General features: G+C 37.9%; 4 protein-coding genes and 1 long non-coding RNA gene across 8 annotated transcripts; 2 read left to right on the forward strand and 3 right to left on the reverse strand.

Annotated features, from left to right (window-relative positions):
* The first annotated feature begins 477 nt into the window (after positions 1-477).
* LOC110851952 (N-acetylneuraminate 9-O-acetyltransferase) lies at positions 478-5,402 on the forward strand. Its single transcript, XM_022099903.2, has 21 exons — positions 478-652; positions 756-961; positions 1,043-1,192; positions 1,264-1,357; positions 1,458-1,776; positions 1,867-1,995; positions 2,069-2,206; positions 2,279-2,398; positions 2,506-2,621; positions 2,698-2,898; positions 3,008-3,065; positions 3,168-3,258; positions 3,367-3,433; positions 3,516-3,621; positions 3,724-3,795; positions 3,871-4,032; positions 4,113-4,181; positions 4,266-4,520; positions 4,614-4,740; positions 4,814-4,854; positions 4,929-5,402. The coding sequence occupies exons 2-21, from the start codon at positions 835-837 to the stop codon at positions 5,103-5,105; spliced, it is 2,619 nt and encodes an 872-aa protein (XP_021955595.1). The 5' UTR covers positions 478-652; positions 756-834; the 3' UTR covers positions 5,106-5,402.
* On the reverse strand, positions 5,223-13,788 carry LOC110851962. The gene is made up of 2 exons (XR_002548093.2): positions 13,490-13,788; positions 5,223-7,986 (listed from the first exon to the last, which is right to left on the reverse strand). It is a non-coding gene; the product is annotated as an uncharacterized LOC110851962 (long non-coding RNA).
* Positions 13,789-13,938: 150 nt separating this feature from the next.
* Positions 13,939-16,631, reverse strand: LOC110863546. Its single transcript, XM_022112890.2, has 5 exons — positions 16,433-16,631; positions 16,141-16,341; positions 14,699-16,025; positions 14,505-14,605; positions 13,939-14,432 (listed from the first exon to the last, which is right to left on the reverse strand). Exons 2-5 carry the CDS (start codon positions 16,231-16,233, stop codon positions 14,235-14,237), a joined length of 1,719 nt encoding a protein of 572 aa, XP_021968582.1. The 5' UTR covers positions 16,234-16,341; positions 16,433-16,631; the 3' UTR covers positions 13,939-14,234.
* Positions 16,632-16,783: 152 nt separating this feature from the next.
* LOC110857961 (translocon-associated protein subunit alpha) lies at positions 16,784-19,430 on the forward strand. Of its 2 annotated transcripts, none has more exons than XM_022106576.2 (7): positions 16,784-16,943; positions 17,193-17,305; positions 17,387-17,590; positions 17,783-18,042; positions 18,113-18,309; positions 18,584-18,648; positions 18,734-19,430. In XM_022106576.2, the coding sequence occupies exons 2-7, from the start codon at positions 17,230-17,232 to the stop codon at positions 18,808-18,810; spliced, it is 879 nt and encodes a 292-aa protein (XP_021962268.1). In that variant the 5' UTR covers positions 16,784-16,943; positions 17,193-17,229; the 3' UTR covers positions 18,811-19,430. The 2 variants fall into 2 exon arrangements, with proteins under 2 accessions (XP_021962268.1, XP_035705901.1); XM_035850008.1 differs by having other exon boundaries at positions 16,785-16,995.
* Positions 19,203-22,093, reverse strand: LOC110857952 (tetratricopeptide repeat protein 38). 3 transcript variants are annotated; one of them, XM_035849996.1, is made up of 6 exons: positions 21,614-22,093; positions 21,484-21,549; positions 21,339-21,416; positions 21,161-21,242; positions 20,737-21,091; positions 19,203-20,646 (listed from the first exon to the last, which is right to left on the reverse strand). In XM_035849996.1, the coding sequence occupies exons 2-6, from the start codon at positions 21,514-21,516 to the stop codon at positions 19,806-19,808; spliced, it is 1,389 nt and encodes a 462-aa protein (XP_035705889.1). In that variant the 5' UTR covers positions 21,517-21,549; positions 21,614-22,093; the 3' UTR covers positions 19,203-19,805. The 3 variants fall into 3 exon arrangements, with proteins under 3 accessions (XP_035705889.1, XP_035705884.1, XP_021962255.2); XM_035849991.1 differs by having other exon boundaries at positions 21,484-21,714; positions 21,791-22,091; XM_022106563.2 differs by having other exon boundaries at positions 21,484-22,091.
* Positions 22,094-22,723: the final 630 nt, after the last annotated feature.

Genomic DNA, 22,723 nt, shown 5'->3' on the forward strand with positions numbered 1-22,723 from the left:
GCATCGGGCTTCGATGCTTATTTGTGGGCGGAGATTTAAAAACCATTGGCGAAAAGGGATGATTCATTGCAAAATGCATTCTGCATTCTTTCATGAAATTATTACACAACATAGCATGACTTGTTGATGTTGACTCATTTCGTATAGAATGCAGTTTGCATTCAAGTTGAATTGAAGCTGGTTGAAGAATAAATGGTAATCAAAATTGATGTGCTTTTATTCTACTACTAATGTAGATTGTACATACATGAACTAATCCAACCAAATGTTTCAGTTGCACAAAATAATTCAACGGATAAATGTCATCTCTCATAAACGAGAAAGTAATAAATAGCCACTTTTCTTTTGCATATTTCACCATACATTTTGGTTGAATTGTATACAGTCTGAAGAAGTTTGCCAATTTTTGGCACATTTTCGTGACATGGGGCAGACTCAGACTGAATTGTTGCGGGAACTTCTTCACCAAAGTAAATACGAGTAGTTTATTTGTTAAAATTCGTGATCAGCCGATCGATATTATTTGTTCGAGAGCAACTTTCAGCCCTCCTGCCCTGCTCGCACCTCCTGAAATAACTCCTCTCCGATTAAACACGCGTAGCAATTGCTCTCCTCAACTTATTCCGAAGTTACTGCACATTTGTGTGGTTAGGTGAGGCGAGGACTACTTTTTCGGTTTTATGGATTAGTTTATAAGGGTTCATTTTAATTTGCGTAATGTCTAATGCTTACGATGAGTGGTATTCATTGAACAGATTGGAAAAGGTCAGAGAGGGGGTGTGACCGAGATCAGTATGAGTTTGGTGTGGGTGAAATTCCTATCACAATGAAGACATGATCGATAACGGAAACAATTCGCAGGAAGAGGAAATTGAACTTGAAATACATTCGGAATCCGAAGTTCTTGATGCTGTTGAAAATAATTGCGGCAGTGGCTACATAGACAACAATATCGAGCCTGGTTCGTGTGCACTATTTAGCGGTTTATTATTTTTATCTATTTTTCCTTGTGTCGTATAACATTTGTGTTTTTTTTAAATAGAAATGCGTTTTTCTGACAGTCATCACAAAGATAAAGACGTCGTAAAACATGATTTTACACAGCAATTTAGTTCAAAGAATGCAAAGATAATATCATGCTGCATCGTTTGTGGTTTTGTGTTGTATCACACAATCTTACGTCTATTTCATGGTTAGTGGCGTGCAAATATTCAGATTTATATGGGTTGCTTTTGTGTATAACGTAATTTGTTAACATTTCAGGCATAGATACGTGCCAGTGGCTGCTTTCGGATGGGAATTTCAGAGATCAAGTTTGGCAACCGTATGGTTGCATGATGCATCACTATAACCACTTGTAAGTTTGTAAGCGGGACACAAATTATGTCACATAACGCATTGCTTATCTAGTTATTCTTGCTACATATGAGACGACCAATACCATATTACAATTACAGAGATGCAAGACGATGCATGAAATACATGGAGTATTGGGGAACCAAAAACCACTTTGTGTTTGTTGGGGATTCACGAATGGAACAGCTTTATCATGCATTCATTCATCAAATTGTCCCCACTTATGAGTGGGGTGTAGTTCATCCTCCACGAGCTGGTCCACTATCACCCAGTAGCACGATAACTCCAAACTATGTGGACCCTGTAAAGTTGGCTAATCAAGATCTGTCATACAATGATACCCAAATTGGACTTCGGGTTCAATACTTGTTCCTCCCATATCCGAATAAAACCATGATTTCTGCTTTACAACAGTGGAAGGTCAGATAATTAACATCTATACTACTTACCTACGTATTTGCTAGATATAACCTTAAATAAAAACTAATTTCAACATGTCATCTATAATAGAACTCAAAGGATTGGCCAAAGACCTTAGTAATAGGAACTGGCAGTTGGACAATTAAAAATTCTAAGGTAGATGCTGTTGAGCTCCTATTACAATCAGAATATGCATCGGTTGTCACACACCTAACTGTGGTAAGTTAGATAATGCATAATTCTAAAGCATTACTGTTTTCGTGGTTATCTTAAAACTAAAATGTTTTTAAAGATTTTAGATGGGCTTGTTGAAGCCGGTGTGGACGTGTTGTGGGCGGTGCAGGAACCAACCGATGCAAATAAACTTGTCGGTGACTGGGCAGTGGTCACCAACGACAAAATCGACGCTTACAATTATTTATTTCAAAAGGTTGAGAGGCTCTAAGCATTCATCAATGATCTAAATTTTCACTTTATAAAATTTGCCATCAATATTTTAAAGGTACTCCGATACTCAAAAGTAAAAATTTGGTCAAGTGGAAAATTGGTGGCAGCTCAAAATTTGGAAGACTCGCTTGACGGGTATCATTTAGGGTGGAAAACTTTAATACAAGACACGCAGGTGGATTGAATTTGTTACTTGATAATATAAAATTAATTAAAAATTAATTTATATATATATGTAAAGTTTATTAGTACATCAGGAGACATTAATTCGTCTTATTACAGATTCTGTTAAACATGTATTGTAATGATAATATGAACTACAATGATGCGACCTGCTGCAGTAACTTGGAAAAAGTGAGCAATCTTCAGTTGGTTACATTTGTCATTCTTGGGTTGAGGTGGGTGATATCATTCTAAATAGCTTAACTTGATGTAACAATTTGTACTATACATTATTACCGATTTATTTCACAGCTTTCTACTATTGTGTATCTTGTTTGTTCGAAAACACTGGAGGCGACTGTTCCCTGGCTCAAATTACGTATACCAGCGTTTGAAGTATAATGGATACTCATCTTATGAAGCCAAGGAAAAAGCATCCGACATAATATATGGACCTGTTGCGGCCCTTGGAAAATTGGCTGTCATTATGACATTCTTCTTTATCTGCGATAGGTACATATTATTTAGATGATTATTTTATCAGTGATAAAAGGGTGATAAATTATCACCCTTTAAAATAAGTCTTGAATTGTTTAAATGTGACTTTGATCCTTTTTGTTAGAACGACCATGTTCATGAAGGAAAACAAATATTTTACACAGACCAATTTTTGGTTGCCGGTATAATTATTAATTAATTTTTCTTATTGTATTCCTTCCAATTCCTTGTATAACATGTGCATAGGTGTTTAATTAACATGTGTTTTTTTTAATTCACCCAAGGTAATATACATTCTAGTCCTGGGAATTTTCTTTACAGAAGATAGTGCATTTACCAAAGTGCTTCACTATGACCAAGAGAATGAAACCAAAGGTAATTTGTAACATTAACAATCAATGTTAAGAGTGAATATCTATATCTATTATTTGTACATAATAAATTATATGTACTACAAGTACTACTCGTTATTATTGATTTCAGGGTGGATGGTCCTCTTAATTCTTGTGTACAATATGATGGGAGCTAGTCAAGTTTTACCAATATTTATGTTTGTAAAAATTAATACAATTTCACTGGTTTTAACCGTAGATAGCACAATTTTAATGAAATGTAACTTGTCAAATATTAAGGTTTGTAAAAATCCTGTACTCTGCATTTCTATTTCTACATGGGTGGAACCAATTCTTGTCATTCTTGCAAAGAGGAGAGTACAGTTTCGTCAGATTTCTTCAAGAGGTAAATAATATTGTAAACTAGTATTATGAATTTAGTAAATGACTCTTAAAAGTCAGAATGCGTCAAAACCTCAATAAGTTGGATTAATGTTATTCCTTCCAGATGTTTCGATTAAATTTGATGACAGTGCTCTTATGTCTCTGTATGAACAGACCCTATCAGTTTTATGATTTTGTAAGAAATCAAAGTATATCTATTACCAATATACCTCAATTATACATTGTATTATTATGAACAACTTTTCTAAAGATTCCACTAATTTCATTTTGGACACTGGTTGCCTTTATTGGGTTGAGTATACCACCGAGAGTTAAGTGGACGGCGTGTGACACCAGTTCCTTAAACTATCTTTACCTGGTTTTGAAATTAATTGGAATATTTAGCTTCACTACTATTCTGTACATGTCAGAAGTAAGTTGGATGTTCAGGTTTTTCTATACATAATTTATTCCGCCCGAAAGTTTTTTTTATGTATTTCTGTTTTGAACTAGGTGTTTTTTGAAAAAGTATTTATAACGCGACCTTGGAAAGCCTTGTTTGTATCAACGGATGATGACATGGTATGATAGACTTTCGCGAAAATATTGAAATATATCCATATATCCGAATGAGAAACAAAAATGACTTGTATACTTTTCCAAAAGCATGACTGGTGGACAAGATGGAAAATTGATCGGTACAGTGTTCCGATGGGAATGCTCCTTGCACTGGGCTATCACGTCGGAAGAAAGTACAAGATTTTAGAGGATGACAATCATGGGAATCTCTTTTCTACAAGAATCTCTCTAGTTGCTGTTTTGTTCTCATTGATGGGAATCATTGGATATGGCACATTTTCCGTGTTCTGTCGCAACCAACTCGAATGCATTGAAATCCATTCGTATGTGGGATTTCTTCCAGTAAGTTGCTGAGCATTGTAGACTTAACTGAGTTACCCTCTGATGTATGTTTATGGATATGTATACTTATTGCACTGTATTATGTTTTCACAGATTGCAGGGTATATATTTCTTCGCAACGTATCAGGAGCTCTAAGAACGAGGTTCTCCGCATTTTTTGCATGGTTCGGCCAATTTTGGGTCGAACTCCTTGTTGGACAGTATCACGTATGGATGGGTGGTAAGCTCCTGACTGAAATTATTAACCGATTAATTAAAGTTATTTATTTACAAGACAATAAAAACTCTTTTAGCTGACGGACATGGAGTGTTGGTTCTTGTTCCGGCTTATCCTGTGAGATTATTTATAATGTTCTTATGTTATTTGGAACGCCCACTTTATTCCATTGTTTATAATATTGTGCATAGGTGGGCAATGTGTTGCTGACAGCATTCGTGTTTGCCTGCACAGCCCACGAAATAAGAAAATGTACAAATGCTTTATTGCCATACGCGGTCCCCGAAGACTGGAGAAAAGCCACGAGGAATTTATTTCTGTTCCTTCTCGTCCTGATCCCCATTGGCATCCATGACGGAATGTTTTAACATCAGTTAACCAAAGTTATTTTTGTTTAGATTCATATTTCTTTGGATGACTATGATATTTCCCATGCATGCTATAATGCTATTGTTTATGCTAACAACCAAAGCACACCACGCCAATCCTTATTAAACTTGATATGATTTATTAACCGTCATTTAAAATTTTGAATTGAGAGGTCTTACAACTTGTAAACTTTATATATTTTTTGACTTGAGACTGTTTTGTTAATCAGATTATTCAAATGCTGATTTGTGATCTTGAAACTAATACTTAAAATAAAATACAATTTTCAAAACGGACGTTGGGCAGCTGAAATGTTGCACATACCTCATTCTGTTCCACTCATTCATCAATTTTATATCTTACTTTTAAACAATATAGTTGCCTTACACATATATGGGTGTATATAATGTATACACACGTAGTACATATGTATTCATACTTAAGTAAATCTGCCGCAGAGTTCTGGGAATTAACTACGTAGGAATACTTATAATATGATACATAAGCAATAAATAAGTTAATTAGACATGCATGTGTAATTTTAACGTTAATTTATATCGCACCGTAATTGTTTAAAACGAGCACGCGTTATCAATATACACCAAATGCTACAAAATCTTAAAAGCTACATACAAAGTTACGCGATACTGCTCTACATCGACGGCTATCGACTATTGTTCAACTTTGCCCACAAGTCATTAATACACTGAGTTATATAAATTGTTGTGGAAATAGTTGCTGTTCATGGACCGAGCATGAATTCCTAATTATGAATATCACGCCCCTTGCTTTGATGAGACCATTTGTATTCACAATTAATACAGACGCACTTAAAGCTACTTAATTACATTATGCATTAACCGTATCCAAGTAGTTTTCAGCAAGTAAAGGAATTACATTAAATTTGTGACAACGTATCTTTGGGTTTAAAAACTTTGGTTGAATAACCCTACAGCACTTCCATAATACAGCGTATAACTATTTATTACACAACTGATAGAGCTACCAATACGACATATTATAATCAAACAGCAATGTAACAATGTACAATATTCAGATATGGGATACGCACTACCACTTCATTGAATTGGCAATAAATAGCAACCTGATTAACCTCTAAGCTCTCTAGGATTTAGGTATTGTAATAATATCAGGATTACGGTAATATGGCACTACCGAAGTTTCACGGGCTCATCAAGCGCAGAACAACATATTATGTCCACGTACGTACATTCGTACATGTACGTTTGTTAAATATGTTGCCACGATCTTGAAGGGCGCACGACCTCCGACGTAGTTTTAACAGAGTTTTACCAATAATTAATTACATACGCTATTTCATTTGTCACCATTCACTCTGACTCTGCTGACCATGCATGAATTTAATTGTATGATTAATTTACGATGTCGCAACACGTTGGTGAAAAAGTCCAGCCACCCTGTTTCCGTAAATTAAATAACTTGGGTTTGAGGGTTGAAATTCATTTTCATTGAAAGTAATCTTGCCTCAAAATAGAACTGCATTTCATAACAAAATGGTTTATTGGCGTGTGAACACTCAAGTCTTGCCCACCGTTAATTACCCATGATTCCCACAAGGCATTACTTTCTCTCTCTCATTACAGTCCCCATGCATGCATCCGCTGTTTGTGTGTAAGCGTCTTCGAGATATTTACATTCTAATGGCACCATCAAACTCGAAACCTCTGAAAATGGACGTGTTCACAGTTTTTGGTTGATAAGTACAACTGGGACTGACAACACCATGACCAGCACTTTTATAGGCAGTGTTTTAAGACTATAGTTATTTGAATCATTGTCAATATGCGGAACTTTACAAATTCACACTTAAAATCGAGAGATAAATTTTGAAAAGTTGTGCTAATACGGGTTTGCCTCCTTGTATTTGCAGTAATTCATTAGTCGGTTAGTAATATGAATTTTGGTTTACATAAATCAAACTCGAACGATAAGTTGTGCATTGTACATAACGGAATCATTCTGTTGGAAATGCTTGCGCTTAAATGGAATGATTGTTACTGCTGCTACGGTGTATATTTGTATTTAGATTATGAACATTGAGTCAATTTGTATATTTTATATGTATTGTTATTGTATGCACCTCTGGAGTTCTATGTAAATTCGTTAAGTGACAACACGACATGTAAATATGCCGCACAATTTTTCTAATATTCTATACTTCGCACAGTCGGTTCATAAATCATGATTTGATCGTATTCCTAAATTCGATATTTCATGGTTGAACCATATAGTTATGTAGTTATGTGTCAATTTGGAGTAACATGTGGACTACTGGACCTAAGTATGTACGTGTACGATTAGTGATGGAGTGTTTCAGGGTGGATTTGATTATGAAACATGCCGATTATTCCAAATACCTATATTATATTTGGTACGTGTGTAGCTTTGTGTATTTGATTTGTGAAACAGAGGCGTGTGTGTACATAGTTATAGATTTAAAAACTGACGACATGTTTTGGGCGTGAGTGGACGACGAGAAAATCCAAAGGCATCGTGAATTTTTTTAGGTTGTTCCTAAAGCTTAACGCTTTTATCCAACTTTGTAGACTTCGGAATACATGCGTGCCTTCAAGTACTTTTAAAAAATAATAATAATAATGACCGTGTAAAGGACTTGTGGATTGAATAAGGTCAGACAAATCGTGCGTGTATAACTTGGTCTACTTTTACATAATATTGTCCATCATAACTATAACTTGTTTCCTTTATGCATGCTTCCGTACGTAACTTCTCGGTGGGTGTCAAGCTCTTTTCGTTCTTCTTCCTCCTCTTCTAGTCCGTGTAAACTGTTTTATGTGAAGCATTTCCATGAGAGACCATCGTTCGAATGATGACAATCTGAAAATTTAAAAATTTCAGTTAGTATCAAATGGAGTAAAGTGCTTGCTGCTATCAATAGATACGAAAGCTAAGCAGAAATAAATAATTCTTAAGTTGCCCTCCTGAGTAGATGAAGAATTTCTGCATATATGCTTTAGTCGCCAATACTGGGTCATTTTACTTTTGTTATGCTACATTCTGAGCCATATTGCCACGACTCACGACATGCAAAAATTTGTATTCTATACAAATTCTGCATATACGTAAGATGGGATTATGTAGTAATATTCAGCCACTGTTCCAGCACAATAAAGTCATTTCGAAAGGAAGGAAGCTATCTTGTATCGCATCTCGAATATGCAATTTGAACATGAATATGAGATGAGGGAATTCAATGAATGGTCTCTTCAACGGTCGCCTTTGGTGCAAAACAAGAATGGAACGGATCGTCCCATTACCCAAGGAATCGAGGTACTTTATTCACAGGAAATTGCACCATTACGTTGAAATATGCAGCCACTATCTGATGGGGTGGCAGTGACTGCTGAATCCTCCTCTCTCTCCAGACAGACAGCCAGAGGAATGAGGAAACAACTACTTCTAATAGGCATCCAAATACGCGTACCACTTATAGAGAATCTAGGACAGGACAAATGGAGTAAGAATAAAGTATAAGAGACAACTCAGGACAGTCAAAAGTGTACATGTTCCCATTTTAGTTGCCACATTATCAAAGCCAAACTAGGCAATAAAATACAACGAAATTGCATAAAGAGGAAACTGTCAACCAAATTGTGGTCACAGCGCATCAAATAAATGCATATAAACGACGTCAAGAGCCCGTTACCAGCCAAATAAATAGTCTCATCAAATCATTATTTCACATATTCCAGCCTTTCCAGGATGCAAAGTACGCGGAGCTTTCACTTTTTGGGCATTATTGCAGATAAAACAAAGAGTTTGCTCGTTACAAAACGTGAGTGCGGAAAAGCTGAGCTTACGTGTGCATACACCGTGCGTCCTTATTCTCCCCAACCAAGACAAGGCTTTGAAACAGACGATTAGCTTTATTGATTTTGGCTTACTTTTATTTTGCACAACCCACACAAAACTTCACGGTTTTGTGGACGGGATGGAGTTGGAGAGAAGTAATTCTAAACTTTTTCGCCCAAAAAGGAGCGAGGTTGCCGTTTCAGCACGACCACCCCAAAAACCAGAGAAAGTATGTAGGAGTGGGACAGGAATTTAGATTTAGCCAACAGCCTGCACAGATTAAATTAGGCCAATAAATTACGATGCCATTCTTCATCAAAAAACGTGCGTCTAAAGCCAGGGTCCGAGAAAGAATAACTTTTTTGGAATGTCGGTTTTTTATGCGAACCTTGCGAAAAATTATGGTATTAGAACAGACTGCAAATACGAGTATGAAAATTATGTTGCTTGCAATATGTCACACATTGCGAAGAAATTTCGTCCATATTAATTTGCGTATGTTGTACGTATGTAAAAGGAACAAAAATAGACTCAAGTTTTCCCGAAGGGAGATTATTTGCATTCTTATGTATTTATGCGTACATGAATTTTAGTTGTATGCATAGTTATATGTCGTCCTCGTCCCGAGTCAGGGACCATGTCCCTGACTCGGGCTATATGGAGTCTGCACTGTAGGTTTTTATTATTTTTCTCTGTGCCATGCATAAATGTGATATGCAAGTTAATTTTAAAAAGTTTAATCTGGCTGACATTTATCACAATTTGCATTGCATGCACTTATCCTAGAGTATCTAATAATAATTTTGGATGTTATTATTAATTATTAGATACTCGAAGACTTTTATAATCTGTTGCAAAACTGTATACTTATATTCATCGTAATTATTGGTTTACTTCGTGGCACTGTACACACTGTAAAATATTCATATGAAACAATTATCATATGACTGTGAGGATGCTGGCGAAAATGGCTAGAAACTGATTAAACTAAAAGCTGAACTTTCAAAATTATTAGATCTTAGCACAGCTGGTTCTTCATGAAGATTTAATAACATCTAAATGCCTAAATGCGCATGAAGGATACAAAATTCACAAAAAGTCTTTAGGCAAACTCAATTCTTTTAGTTAACTATTCCCATGCGTCCATCATTTTTATCGTGAGGACGATTGACAAGTTTTACTTCAAGAGTCAGTCAGAATATGAGCGAAGCAAGTATATTTCTAAATTGAATTTTACGAATTTTGCCTCGGGAAAATGTCCCGAACCAAATAATACCAAATGTACAAGCCAAGTAGAAGGTTATACTTGCTGATTTAAGGTAAAAGCGTCTCTCATCCTCCGCTAAAAACTGGCTGAGGTGAAATCCAATTTTAAGGATCACGAGTTCTTCCTAGGAATCCGATTTCCAATGGCAATTTTATCCCTGCTATATATGCACGGAATTTCTCTCTTTTGCATATATTTGTCCTCCCCAAAGAAAGCAACTTTTGTGTACTTTTCCGTCATTCGACGTCTGCCTGAGTACATAATGTACACATGAATGTACAGACATACATATTTGGCTGGATGAATTACTCTTTTGCTCGTCAAAGATTATTAAAAATAATGAGACCCAATTTGTCATTGTGCACGGAAAAACATAAATCTTTCCAACTCGGAGCATTTCTTTCATGTTGAAAGCGAGTAACGAGAGGAGCGAGATGAAAGTAAAAGTAATAATGAAAGAAAGTGGAGAGCTGGGAAAAATAGTCTAAAAAGAAAGTTATATATTGCGTCGCGTTTGGTTGGGCTGATTGCTATGTGAGTTGGACTAGGAAAATTGTACCAAAAGTAATATGAGACCCTGTCTAATAATATCCGAAATTATTATACAACGTGATCCAATACTATCGATTTTATGCTCATTTATGTATTATGGTTGACGACATATGTCAAAAACGTGTCACGTTGTCTTATCACGTTCCACCGAAACTAAAGTTGAAAATACAGATATTCATTCCGGGTATGCATTTATTATCTGGCTTTAGTACAATGCTGGGTGGAAATGGTAAAGTTACATTCGTTCGTATGTATGCAAGTGTGTTAACGATTTGGTGTATCACGGACCTGATGACCTAGATGCATATTCAGATGAGTCGACCCAACCAACAAAGCCGGAACTCACGCAACACAGTCACAGCCTTAGTTTAGTCCGCCGTTCGGTTATTACTCGAGTACATAAAATATGCAAATGAGAAACTAACTCGAGTATAAAAACAGTCATGAATAAATTCCTTGATTAGAACAGGACGGACAAGGAGAGCCTTTTATGCATCCAAAGACTTGGATTCCAAGTGGCACGTCACGTAGTTTCACGAGTTTACTTTATTAGCCTCACTTCAGTTACTCCTTACTTTATGATGGCCTTATATACTTTCACACAGTTATTGCCGAAAAGTCCTTCTCATCCCTTTCACTCGGAATGAAAGGGATGAAGGAAGGGCTGCCATTTGGACGGACTTGAATTTTAAGCTGGCGTCATCTCTTCTGACGAAACCTCTTTCTTTTCAGCGTGAATCTGCTGAGGGTGACATCATCTCCTGCGACCGACAGTCTCCTCCAGTTTGACATTTCTACATATACTTTTATTCTCCTCACTCTAACACTGCGCTGTATGTGCGGACTGCACAGATTCAGAAGGGAAAGCCTGTGCTCTGAAGTACAGTCAACTCATCCTGGTTTCCTTCTTGTCACAGGAGCGGCAGATGAGGCATAAAAAGAATGAGAGGAATCAAAGGAATCTGATTTTGTATTGAGTTCCCTGAAGCAAAAATGAAAGGACTTTCTCCAATTTTCTCTCTCCTTCATCCGCCTCTCTCGACAGCTTCCAATCTCGGGATACAATTATAATGGCAAATTCTAGCTGGATGAAGAGGCTGCTGGAGCTTGAGCTGGATTCTTCGGGATGGAGAGGAGATGGCCAAGCTCTGTGTGGAATAAGGTCGAGAGCAGAGTGGGTATTTGGTTGCTGGGAGGAAAAGTGAGAAGAAAGTAGGTCGAGAGAATTCATCTCCAGCTTTACGGGTATTCGGATCTGCGTTGGAAGGAAGTACCAGTCACCCGGGATTTCGGAATAAATAAAATCAAGTGGGACAGGAACATAATGTGTGAAATTATGCTTCTGCTATGGGTGCTCTAATATACGAGCCTCATTTCCAGAGATTCCATGGACCAACCAACCCATACAATTACCCTGCCTGTTAGTGCAGTCCGTGCAGTCACATGAAGATTCCTATATGACGTCCCAAATTCCAAACGGAATAAATTTCATCTCGACATGTGCATGGAAGAAATTAGGATTCCCAGGCTGCATGATTGTGCAAAAAACCACACCCGTCTCATTATTACATATAATTTGATTGGTTCGGTTTTTGGAAGCTGTAATGAAATCTGGAGCTCTAGTTCTTTCGGAATGTTGTCCTCACTTTAAATATGTACATATGAAGGAAAACTATGAAGAATTAGACAAGACAAATGCTTTAATTTAGGCCGACAAGTACATAGACTTATGTCTTTCAAATATGGTATATGCATCTACATACGTATGTATGTACGTAGAAGCAATTGTGCGTAGCATTTTTCTTTTTTGGTTCAGAAGGCACCAATACAAATTTAAATTAAAAAGTTTGTCCAGCTTCTTATTCTGAATCCCTAAACCGTCTATTGGCTTTGAACATCCCGTTTCGCTGTTTCGAATCAAACCTGATGTCGTTGGTTTGCTACAGGGTAACAATTGCATGAAGAGATGAGGCTTTCTTTCAATTTTCATGGTTTTGCGAGTCGCCAAATACTAAACGTTGAATAAATATGTGTCAAACATATATATGTATATTGACACCCATAAACCACTAAATGTGACAAGGAGAAAGCATTGCAAATAGTGAAAGTGGTCGTCTTCCACACCAAATGCTCTTTCTGTGTGGGTAATAAATAATGTATGCAGTTGGCTGGGCGAGGTTAGGTTAGGTTAGCCAGGCGTCAGCGGCCAACACCATCGTCAGAGAAAATCGATGGTCTCGGTGCTTATCAATTCATCATGCCGCCCATTGGCACCGGTCGCCTACTTGGTAATAATCTCCTCTGAGGTCTGCAGTGCGGGTCTATCTACATACTTTCTACTTGACTTGCGATTAAATTGGGCAATATGGTCTGTGTACTGCTTTATACAACTCGTTGGTGTACTTGTGTATGTAGAAGACGAACCCTGAGACAAATAAATTACGACGTTCATGCTGATTTATTGGTCCAAACTCTCAATCATGCACGCAAACTAATCCTAAGAGTGTGTAAATTGTTGGTTACATATGCGACCAAAAAACATTCGACACAAAACAACTAATATTTTTTGCACCATGTCCAGCAGGATCATTATGGAATGATCAACTTTAAACTAAAATCGGCTTCCAAGTACAGATTATACGGAGACAAAGTTTCTCGATCAATGCAAAGCGGAATCAAAGTACAAATTATGAAAGTAATGAGTCTCACCAAGTCTTTGAGCTCCGGACCAAGGAAGGGTTATGTTGAACAAGAATTCGCACGTGAAATATGCCACATGGGAGAGCACCTAAGGAATGATGTCAAGAATTGTGTAGCTTGTCAAGAGCCGTCCGAATATGGCTGGGGGTTTAAAAAGAAAAGTGGAAAGAAAGAGGGCGGAACATTTCCCCCGAAGGGAAAATTCAGACACAAGTGTGGATTGGTTCGCTACATTTTGAAGAATAAGCAGCCTGGTAACTGAACAAAAAATATAAGTCAGTGTGGGACGTGTGAGCCGTAAATCGATCGTGCTGGTTGCGCTTGTCGATTTTCTCCTAAAATACTTAGCATGCTCAACTCTCTTCTTCTCCTTGTCTCAACAAACCACCTTTCCCTCTCTCCCTTACCCTTTGCTTCCCGTTTTCTGCAATTTTTCATGCAATTCGCAATTCGAGTCATCGTTTTATATGAAATACACTTTTATTGTGGCTCAAAGATAGGAGTAATCCACAAGATATATAAAAAATAATGCCATTCAGCATATTATACAAGATTGATTTGATTGACAAATTGACAAGCTAAGAAAGGATTAAACACCTAAGTACATATATCACAAAAATCCAAAATAATCTTCGTAGTCGCACAGCCAGCAAAAATTTTGAGTATCACAAAATCAATGGATATTTAGGTAATATAAAGTAATATCATTCTCCATCCACAGCAATCACATTTTTTCATTTTAGTATTTAATTAGTTAGTTGGTACGGTGTACATCAACATCAACCTGGTATTGAATAGAACAAAGCACTGGTTTTCGCTTCAAATTCTTGAAACCTGACAAGAATTTGTGTAGTATGTCCGGTCGACAAGCTGGAGGTGGAGTCACAGGAAAGCAAATTAGAGAATTGGCCAGTGAGCCTCGACTCAATGATAAGAATCCAGCTAGAGTAACCTAGAATTACGAATGGATGGAATCAGTCAGCCACAATCGGTTTTGTATTATTATACTATAGGTTTTGTTTACATATTCAGACGAATAGTAGAATGACTCTAAAGGCATTAATCGGACGGCATACTTTAAAACGGCGTCTGATATCCCACACTCAATTGAAAGATGTTTAAGTCCTGAAATCAATAAAGGAGAATAGATTAGCAAATGAACAGGATAAAAACCGATAATATAGGTTGCTAATATCTTTCATTGCTAGATTATGCTACCTGTTTGGTTGAGCAGAATAGGCTGTGTGGGTTGTTGCCCTAAAAATCCTCTATCTGTGATCTGGGAACAATTAACCAGTGTTAAACTCACCAGAGATGTTATCGAATTTAAGATCAGAATTAAATTGTCGTCTATTCCATCCCAGTGTATGAGTGACAAATTGCGTAATTGGGAATAGTTTTGGGCTAAAATCTCAGCTGGATATACTTGCGACAATACTGGTTCTTCTTCCTCAAACTCAATACAAAGTGTTTCTACATTAGGTCTATTTTGTTTAAAAAAGTTCATCACGTTTGGAGCAACTCGAGCAGAAACAAAAAATGAAATTGACTCGAGAGCAGGCAGTGGCGCAGTGATGGAGTCATTGTTCACAATTGAGTTGGCCGACGTGCCAGAATCGAAAGATATTGATTTGAGATGTTCTAGCTCGTGAAAGTTCAAGTGTTCACCACATTGATACAGAGATTCAATAATTGGAAAACATTCGAGGTCTTCTTCGGGAATAGGGGCAAGGTACCCCTCGTTCACGTTGAGCATCTTCGTTCCTGCTGCATGGCATGCATGTAGTAGTCTGGCGAAAAATTCAGGTTGGTCAACGTTCTCAACATCCAAAAATGTAGGCAAGATAGGCCCATTCTCATTCGCTGTTTTGGGAATACTGATATACTCCAACAATGGATCCATAAGACTAGTCTGGATTAAATCTATATAAGCTTGATTAGGCCCATCTTCATCATCGTCGCAGCTTCGAAATAAGGTGGCCAGAAAAATGTGTGGAACTTTAAAAAACGTGACGCGTGAGCACTTGCTGAGAATATACTTGATTACTCCGAGATTTTCCTCTTCATCCCAAGAGATAAATGTGATAATCAGTGTTTCCAATTTCCCAAGAGACGCCACAATTTTGGGATTATCGACATCGTTAGGATCTTCCCCAGTCCAGTCCGCACACGATAGGGTACTAAATTCAATACTTTTAAGTGCTTCACATGTACATAAAATGGAACGAAGCCCAATGTAGGGCACCCGATGCTCCGGTAATTTCAAAGTTGTCAAACATGTCGACAATCTGTTCAGAAGTTGAGAGTATAATTCGTTATGAATCCAGCTGAGGTCGTTTTGATTGCCATCGCATCGTATCACCACACTGCTCCACTTGGTACGAGAATTAGAAAATTCGCTCTCCTTCATTTGTGCATGAGTAGCCACATTCAAAACAAGTCTGTCCAGGCAAACGTTATCCACCATTTTACATGTTCCTTTGGACGCTAGTCTAAGATCCATTAAAGACCAAATACTCAACTTTCCCAACAGCACTCGCTGCGCCTATTAAAGGTAGAAACAATATATTCAATAAGTTGATAAGTCAAGCCAATTCAAAGTGCTACAATATTCACATTATTATTATTTTTAAGATGATATACGATTATTAAATGCATACAGCTTCAGGAAGGTTTGTCAGTGGCAAGAACTTCTTGTCGCCGGATATACCCAATTGTTTAAGTGATGACGCCAGGCCCCTTCTTGATTCCATCTTATCCCCGCAACAACACAACTTCCTCGCAGAATGGGAGGGGTCCTTCTCGATGACTAATGGCTCTGTGAACTGTTCCGTAATTCTGTGAGTTGAGTTGAGGCGAGACTACAAACAAGATTGGAAAACCGTAGTCAAATTAAATGATTAACAAACTAATTCAATGGGAGAGAGGGTCACATTAATTATTAGCATTTACCTGAAGAATTTGAATAACTATCTCTTTAGATTATAGACAAAATCTGACGTGATAACCAATACTTGTTGTTTGTCCACTCTTTTAATGCAATCAAGTTCAGACCTATTCCTACCACTGATCCGAGTTCAAGGCTTCAGATGATTAGAATAATTAAGAAGGACGTACTGTCTGAGCGAGCACTGTTATGTTAATTAAGAAAAATATACATAATTTGACGGGTGGGTTTGTATCGTGGGCCGGTTTTTTTGGTGGCACGTGAGATTTGAGCTTGGCGGCCCTGCTGATTTTGCCACATCACAAGCTCGAATCGTGAGTTGGTACTGACTGAGCACCGGCTTTCACTTCAGCCACCACAACACTCAACTGCAGTTACTGCACCACCAACTGCTATATTTACTTTACAATTACTTTACGTCGTTTCTCTGCCTTTCGATCTCGTCAGTCGTCAATTTGCATCTCGCACTCTACAAGCCGACCTGTCCCCGTTTTCGACTAAAATTATCCACAAAAGGTTACCATCTTGACCATTGACCTCTTTTCGAATTATTTGGTTTCGTCTATAAGTACGAATTTGAAATTTCATGTTTGAAATTTTTTGAAAATTTTCAAATGGATTTTTATTGCTTTAATACCTCAAGGCTGAACAGTCCGAGATTAATTTTATGCTCGAATCAGTTTGCAATATTAAAATCATGCCCTTGTTGTGAAAGTTTTTGCCAGATGGAATTTGTTTAATCTAATGTTTTTCTTTTCTTTTCAGATTGTAATTTATAAGCGTGTAAAGATCATCCACCAATATGTTCGTAAACTGGAGCAAGTTTTTCCTTCTCGTCCTCATCGCCTTTCCACTGGTCACTCTCATCGCTGAAAAGAGTAAGTTCAAACAATATAAGTAAAGTGTTGCATATTTAATATTGTTCAGTCAGTGATATCAAAATTATACATGTTTTGCAGATTACGTGGCTAGGGCTGAAGACGACGTGGATTCTGATGATGATGGTGTAGATATTGAGCCTGACGGTAGTGAAGATGTTGGAGAAACGGCTGTAACAGAAGATGAAGACGCATCTCATACGATAGGGAAATCACCGGATGGAGAATCAACAATTTTATTCATCAAGCCCAGACCAGGATTAGTTGGGTTAAGTGGAGCTCCAGGTAATTTTTACCCCTTTAAAGTGCGTTTCCTAATATAAGCCGATAAATATGATGCATACTTTGAGTTCTGATTATTTTGATGCAATTCTCTAAGGAACCTCTGACTAACTCTTTAAGTTACATAGTTAATACATCCAAGATGATTATAATCCATACATAACTAACCGCAATCTTACTTATTCCTATTCGCAGAGCTCCATGCTGGGAAAGTTGTTGAATTTTTGGTTGGATTTACCAACAAAGGGAAAGATACTTTCACCCTCGAGTCGCTTGATGCTTCGTTCAGATATCCACAAGATTACTCTTTCCATATTCAAAATTTTACTGCTGCTCCTCACAATCGCGTTGTTAAGCCGAAAGAGCAAGCCACCTTGTCTTACACCTTCTACACTGACGAATCTTTTGCTGGACGTCCATTCGGTCTGGTTGTCAGCTTGGGATACAGAGATTCGGTTAGTAAACGGAATTATTAATTGGAATAAATTTAGAAGAAATTTAACGTTTTGTCTTTTGTTTTTAAAGGAAGGAAAACCTTACCTTGACGCTGTGTTCAATGAAACTGTGAGCATTGTTGAGCTTGAAGAAGGTCTTGATGGAGAAACTTTCTTCCTTTATGTTCTCATGGCTGCCTTTGTGGTACTTCTCTTGGTTATCGGCCAACATCTCCTCTCTTCATACGGGCCAAGGAAGGCACCAAGAAAGCAACAAATCGAGCGTGGGTGAGTGAGATTGGAAAGATGAGATCACACGAGTAATGCAAAAACTAGTGTCGTGAATTTCTACGTGGTTATATTTTGTCCCGATTTGCTTTGAACGACACTACCAGCTCATTCACATTTTATTTGACAATTAAACATTGCCTCCCCTCCCCTCTCTTGGGATTGTTTAAATATATTATAGTTCAAACCAGTAGTGTGTTGCATTAATATGCAACACATGCATTGCTTATAATCATAAATTATTTTTAATTATGTCCGTTGTATGAACTTACAGAACTTCAGATTCTGATGATGTCGACTTTGAATGGATCCCAAAGGAAACTCTTCGCGACGTTATGAGTACGATTTTTATTCAATTTCTTGAATGTATATTACGTGTGATATAGTAATCCCTAATCGTAATATTTCCTTGTCGAAATTACAGAAAAATCGCCTGGAAAAAGTCCCAAAAGTCCAAAGCAGAGGAGACCAGTCAAGAAAGTAGGCTCAACGTCGGATTAAATTATCGGGTTAAATTTTCAAGGCTGTAAATTACTCACCAAGTGATTTAATATTTTCATCAAACTTTATATATTATCCCCCTTGATGGGTTAATAATGAGCTGTGTTAAAATGATTTTCAAGTTGTATTGAATCGGCGGTGCAGTGGGTCATAAATTATAATCAAATGCATATTACACTCGTCAAAGTGTAAAAATACTTAAAAAGTGAAATAATCATCGTCGTTTTTTGGTTAAAAAAAGTTACTGGCAGATGACAAAAAACCGTACTGCCTACTAGTGAAAGGTTGTCAATTTTTGGTGTGCACTTATGCTATATTATTGTGTGTATTCCTTGTATTTGATTTGATTAAATGTTGATTGATACTTCTTTGCTCAGTGTTTTGAGTGCGTGCATGGCTTAAATGTTTTTGCAAAGACTTCCTGTAGTTTAGTTCGAATTTGTTAAAACATCAACCCTATAAAAAGTAATGATAATTAAGTACATTTTACAGTGTTTTGGTTTAGTACTTGGTGCAATTGAGTAATTTATTTAGATACATTACGTAGCATAATTCTATCACAGTTACCGCTGTATGTACTGTGCTACATAAATAAAAGACGAAATTCCTTGTTATTTTAACTTTTGGAGTACTTCAATTTGGCCACATTTGTCATTGAATATTGTACGTGTCGTTCTGCACTTTTTCACAAAATAAAGGCATTACATAGTCTCGTTACAAATTGCACATAATACAATAATTCAAATTGAACATGCTTTCCGCTTGAAATTGCTCCTTGTACTTCTGGTAAATCGAGTTAAACATACGAGGCTTTAAAAAGTAATACTTCATGGATAGATAATACATAGTGGGGAGTGCTTGAGCTAATTCGTCAAAGCTGTCAAAATGAGCAATAAATAAGTAAATAGAAGTAAAGGGCACAGAAAAGAACAATAAATCTGGAAGTTAAGTCTATGTACATAGTCAAAAGTATAAAAAGCTAAGATTGGTGTGGGTCATATTACCATGTTCTTAAATTTACGAGTCAATGGAGTTGCCTTTGTAGCTTCTCTCTCATGAATCAACGCTCTGGCTAAACCTTTGTGTTTTGAGGAATTGGACTTTAAAGCTGCCACAATGAGCATAAGGTTAAACACATCCCTTTGAGCATGACTCCCACCAATTTGGATCAGTCGATATCTCAGAGGTTCCAAAACTCCCACAACATCCGCGTATTTTTCATCCCTGAAATCTACGATAGCTTGAAGAAGGGGTTTGGTAAGCGTGGCGTGGTCCACCAACTCTCCGCCCGATATGGGCACTGATTCCAGCATTTCCTCCACCACGCCAGATGAACTCTTACTTCCGGCGAATGCCATCATGAAGTGGACATCGTTGAAGGTGGAAACGTGGCTCTTAGAGTGCGATTTGCTCAGCCCAAATGCCTCTTCCCAATGGAACGACTTGACGCTGGATGGATTAAGAATGTTCAGTCGATAAATGAGCGAGGTCGTGTCCAAAATGTCCAACATGGTTCCATTCGCCTTGGCCATCGGCAGTACTTTCTCTTCTAAAACGAGACCTGCACTGTCATAGTCCTCATTTTCCACGTGGTAGAGTGCCACATGCCAGTGGTTGTGACAAGCCACGTGGTTGCTCTTCTCCCATTCCTGTACCGTCGAGTTCATGAACTGGAGACCTTCCGTAATCCTGCCCTCCATGTCAAAAACGTGGGCTATGGTGTGGGTGGCCCAGCCGTCGCTCGGTCGCTCGGCCAGCGCTTTCCTAGCATACAACTCAGCTTTTCGGTACTCGTTCGTTTCTTCCAGACCGTAGGAATAAAGACCGTAAACAAAACTGCGCAAAGTACACAATTAGCACCTCGAATGCCATTAAAGTATACGAAACAAACTGTTTAAAATGTACGTAGCATGTAAATACGCATACCTCGTGAGTGGAGGGCGCTGTGCTTCCCAAGCGGGCAAAACTCTAGCATTAGCGTCTCGAAGTTGATCGGGCTGGCCGAGATACAGGTACGAAATGTTTGCCAACTTCAAGGCGTGAATATCAGTGGGGAAGTCCAAGAGAATCTCTTCCCACAATCTGACCGCGAGTGAGACCTTTCCTCGTGCCCACAAAAGGACCGCTTCGATGTGCAGTAACTCTCGGCTGGACAGGCTGCCTTTCCTCGAGTCCATCAGCGCCTCCAAGGCCTCGTACTCGGTTCGCATGGATTGGCTTGAGGAAATTGACTCCAAGGTCCCCATCAGCCTCAGACCGAAATTGAAGACTCGTCCCAAAACTTTTGAATGAATGAAGACACTTTTAAAATATACCTTCAATAGATTAATAATAATTTGCACTGTGTTACCAAACTCGGGGTCTGCGCTGACCATTTTTTCCATGGACGTGACAATTCCGCCCACGATGGGGTCATCAAACCATCCCACCAGCTGAAATATTTTGTGCCATGAATGTATAGCATAACATCCTTAATTCATTACGTAGAGGTGGTATGTTCTACCCATAGACGAGTATTTATACGCTACCTGCGTAATACATGCGTCATACAGCTTGGCAGCCTCGTTGGAAACGGTTCCGAGCGGGAGCCCTTGGTCGGCCCAAGCCTGCAAGTCCGGTATCAAGTGAACATTATTGGGATTCGTGATAGCTTAATGATAAAGTTTTGTTTACCTTGCAGTCTCTCCATTCGTGACGAGTGCCCATGATGAATGCTATTAATTTGAACGCCTGATAATGCTGCAAAGTTTGAAATCGTAAATGCTCACATTTTCAGAATATCTAAGAGAAACAAAATCCAGACCGTGGTTGACAAGTAGTTGGAGATCTAATGTCAATGTTGAGTTCTTTTGATTGTTTTAAGTGAGAACTTGTTCTAGGTGAAGTAGTGACGGCGACCTTGAGCTGTAATTGAATTGACTCGATATTACAATACACAAGCTTATATAAATGATTGGACGTGATGCTGTTGTTCCATTACATTATGCATACAAGTTAAATGTCCAAGTTGAACTGGATACCAGATCCAGCATGAAACAACATGTGTTGGGTTATTGATCATGCAATTCCTTAACGCGATATTGATTTATTGTCCTCTTCAAGCACAATGCCAGACCTTTCCCTTTTCAGTCGTTGTACAAAAAAGTCAATAAATACCTAATGTTATAGAAAGTTAATGCCATTGAAGGAAACTTTTATATATGTACATCAGTTGGGATTGATAAGCGCATTGAAAACTACGTATATACCATTCAAATGTCGAGTATGTACTTGTTCTGCAAGGCAAATGATATGGTTTTATTTTGGAGTGAGTGACTCTGTGGTATGCGAACGTAGAGACATCACCACCTTTGAACTTCAATTTCCATTGTAAAATGTGGCAGACTGTGACAGTGCCAAGTTTTCATTGATGCTGGAAGCACGTAGCCAAAATTGCATGCAAAATAACAGTCAAATAAAAGCACCATTAAATAAGACAGGCTTATTGAAATGTGGAAACATAATCCGAAATGCCACAAAAGATCTCATTGAATCCAAACGTATGGAAAACTGCCAATTTCTGGGATGGAATAACCCGTCCTCCGTGGTTGTAAAAACAATCTTGGCACTGACCTAAACCTCGTCGTTAACACTGGGTTGAATGATTTTTAACATAGGAATTCTTAAAATAGAGCAAACCTATTCCTTGTTACATAGATATGTACATCATGCATAATGCATCTGTATCCAGATCCAGAGGATACACCAACCAATCCAAGCTGACTTAAACTGACCTTGATTTGACAACTTTCTACAAAATTCCGATCACAAGCTTCCTTCGAGTGCTATTTGCCATCCAGTGCGGTTTCAAATGGTAAGAACAAATTTGCATTCATCAATATTTTACAAGATCATACCCGAAAGATGCAATGTC

The sequence above is a fragment of the Folsomia candida genome, unplaced genomic scaffold (genome assembly GCF_002217175.1).
Source record: "Folsomia candida strain VU population unplaced genomic scaffold, ASM221717v1 Fcan01_Sc001, whole genome shotgun sequence".
Classification (NCBI taxonomy): Eukaryota; Metazoa; Arthropoda; class Collembola; order Entomobryomorpha; family Isotomidae; genus Folsomia; species Folsomia candida.

Bases quoted from the DNA above. Each gene is read 5' to 3' on its own strand.
- LOC110863546 (XM_022112890.2), bottom strand. From the start codon at position 16,233: ATGGAATCAAGAAGGGGCCTGGCGTCATCACTTAAACAATTGGGTATA. The intron at 14,606-14,698 runs GTAGCATAATCT...TATTGATTTCAG, and splicing joins TATTCTGCTCAACCAAACAG to GACTTAAACATCTTTCAATT. The intron at 14,433-14,504 runs GTAAACAAAACC...TCGTAATTCTAG, and splicing joins TCTACTATTCGTCTGAATAT to GTTACTCTAGCTGGATTCTT.
- LOC110857952 (XM_035849996.1), bottom strand. From the start codon at position 21,516: ATGGGCACTCGTCACGAATGGAGAGACTGCAAG. The intron at 21,243-21,338 runs GTAGCGTATAAA...AAAATATTTCAG, and splicing joins ATGACGCATGTATTACGCAG to CTGGTGGGATGGTTTGATGA. The intron at 20,647-20,736 runs GTATGCGTATTT...TACTTTGCGCAG, and splicing joins CAGCGCCCTCCACTCACGAG to TTTTGTTTACGGTCTTTATT.
- LOC110851952 (XM_022099903.2), top strand. From the start codon at position 835: ATGATCGATAACGGAAACAATTCGCAGGAAGAGGAAATTGAACTTGAA. The intron at 1,358-1,457 runs GTAAGTTTGTAA...TTACAATTACAG, and splicing joins ATGCATCACTATAACCACTT to AGATGCAAGACGATGCATGA. The intron at 3,622-3,723 runs GTAAATAATATT...TATTCCTTCCAG, and splicing joins TCGTCAGATTTCTTCAAGAG to ATGTTTCGATTAAATTTGAT.
- LOC110857961 (XM_022106576.2), top strand. From the start codon at position 17,230: ATGTTCGTAAACTGGAGCAAGTTTTTCCTTCTCGTCCTCATCGCCTTT. The intron at 17,591-17,782 runs GTAATTTTTACC...TCCTATTCGCAG, and splicing joins TGGGTTAAGTGGAGCTCCAG to AGCTCCATGCTGGGAAAGTT. The intron at 18,043-18,112 runs GTTAGTAAACGG...TTGTTTTTAAAG, and splicing joins GCTTGGGATACAGAGATTCG to GAAGGAAAACCTTACCTTGA.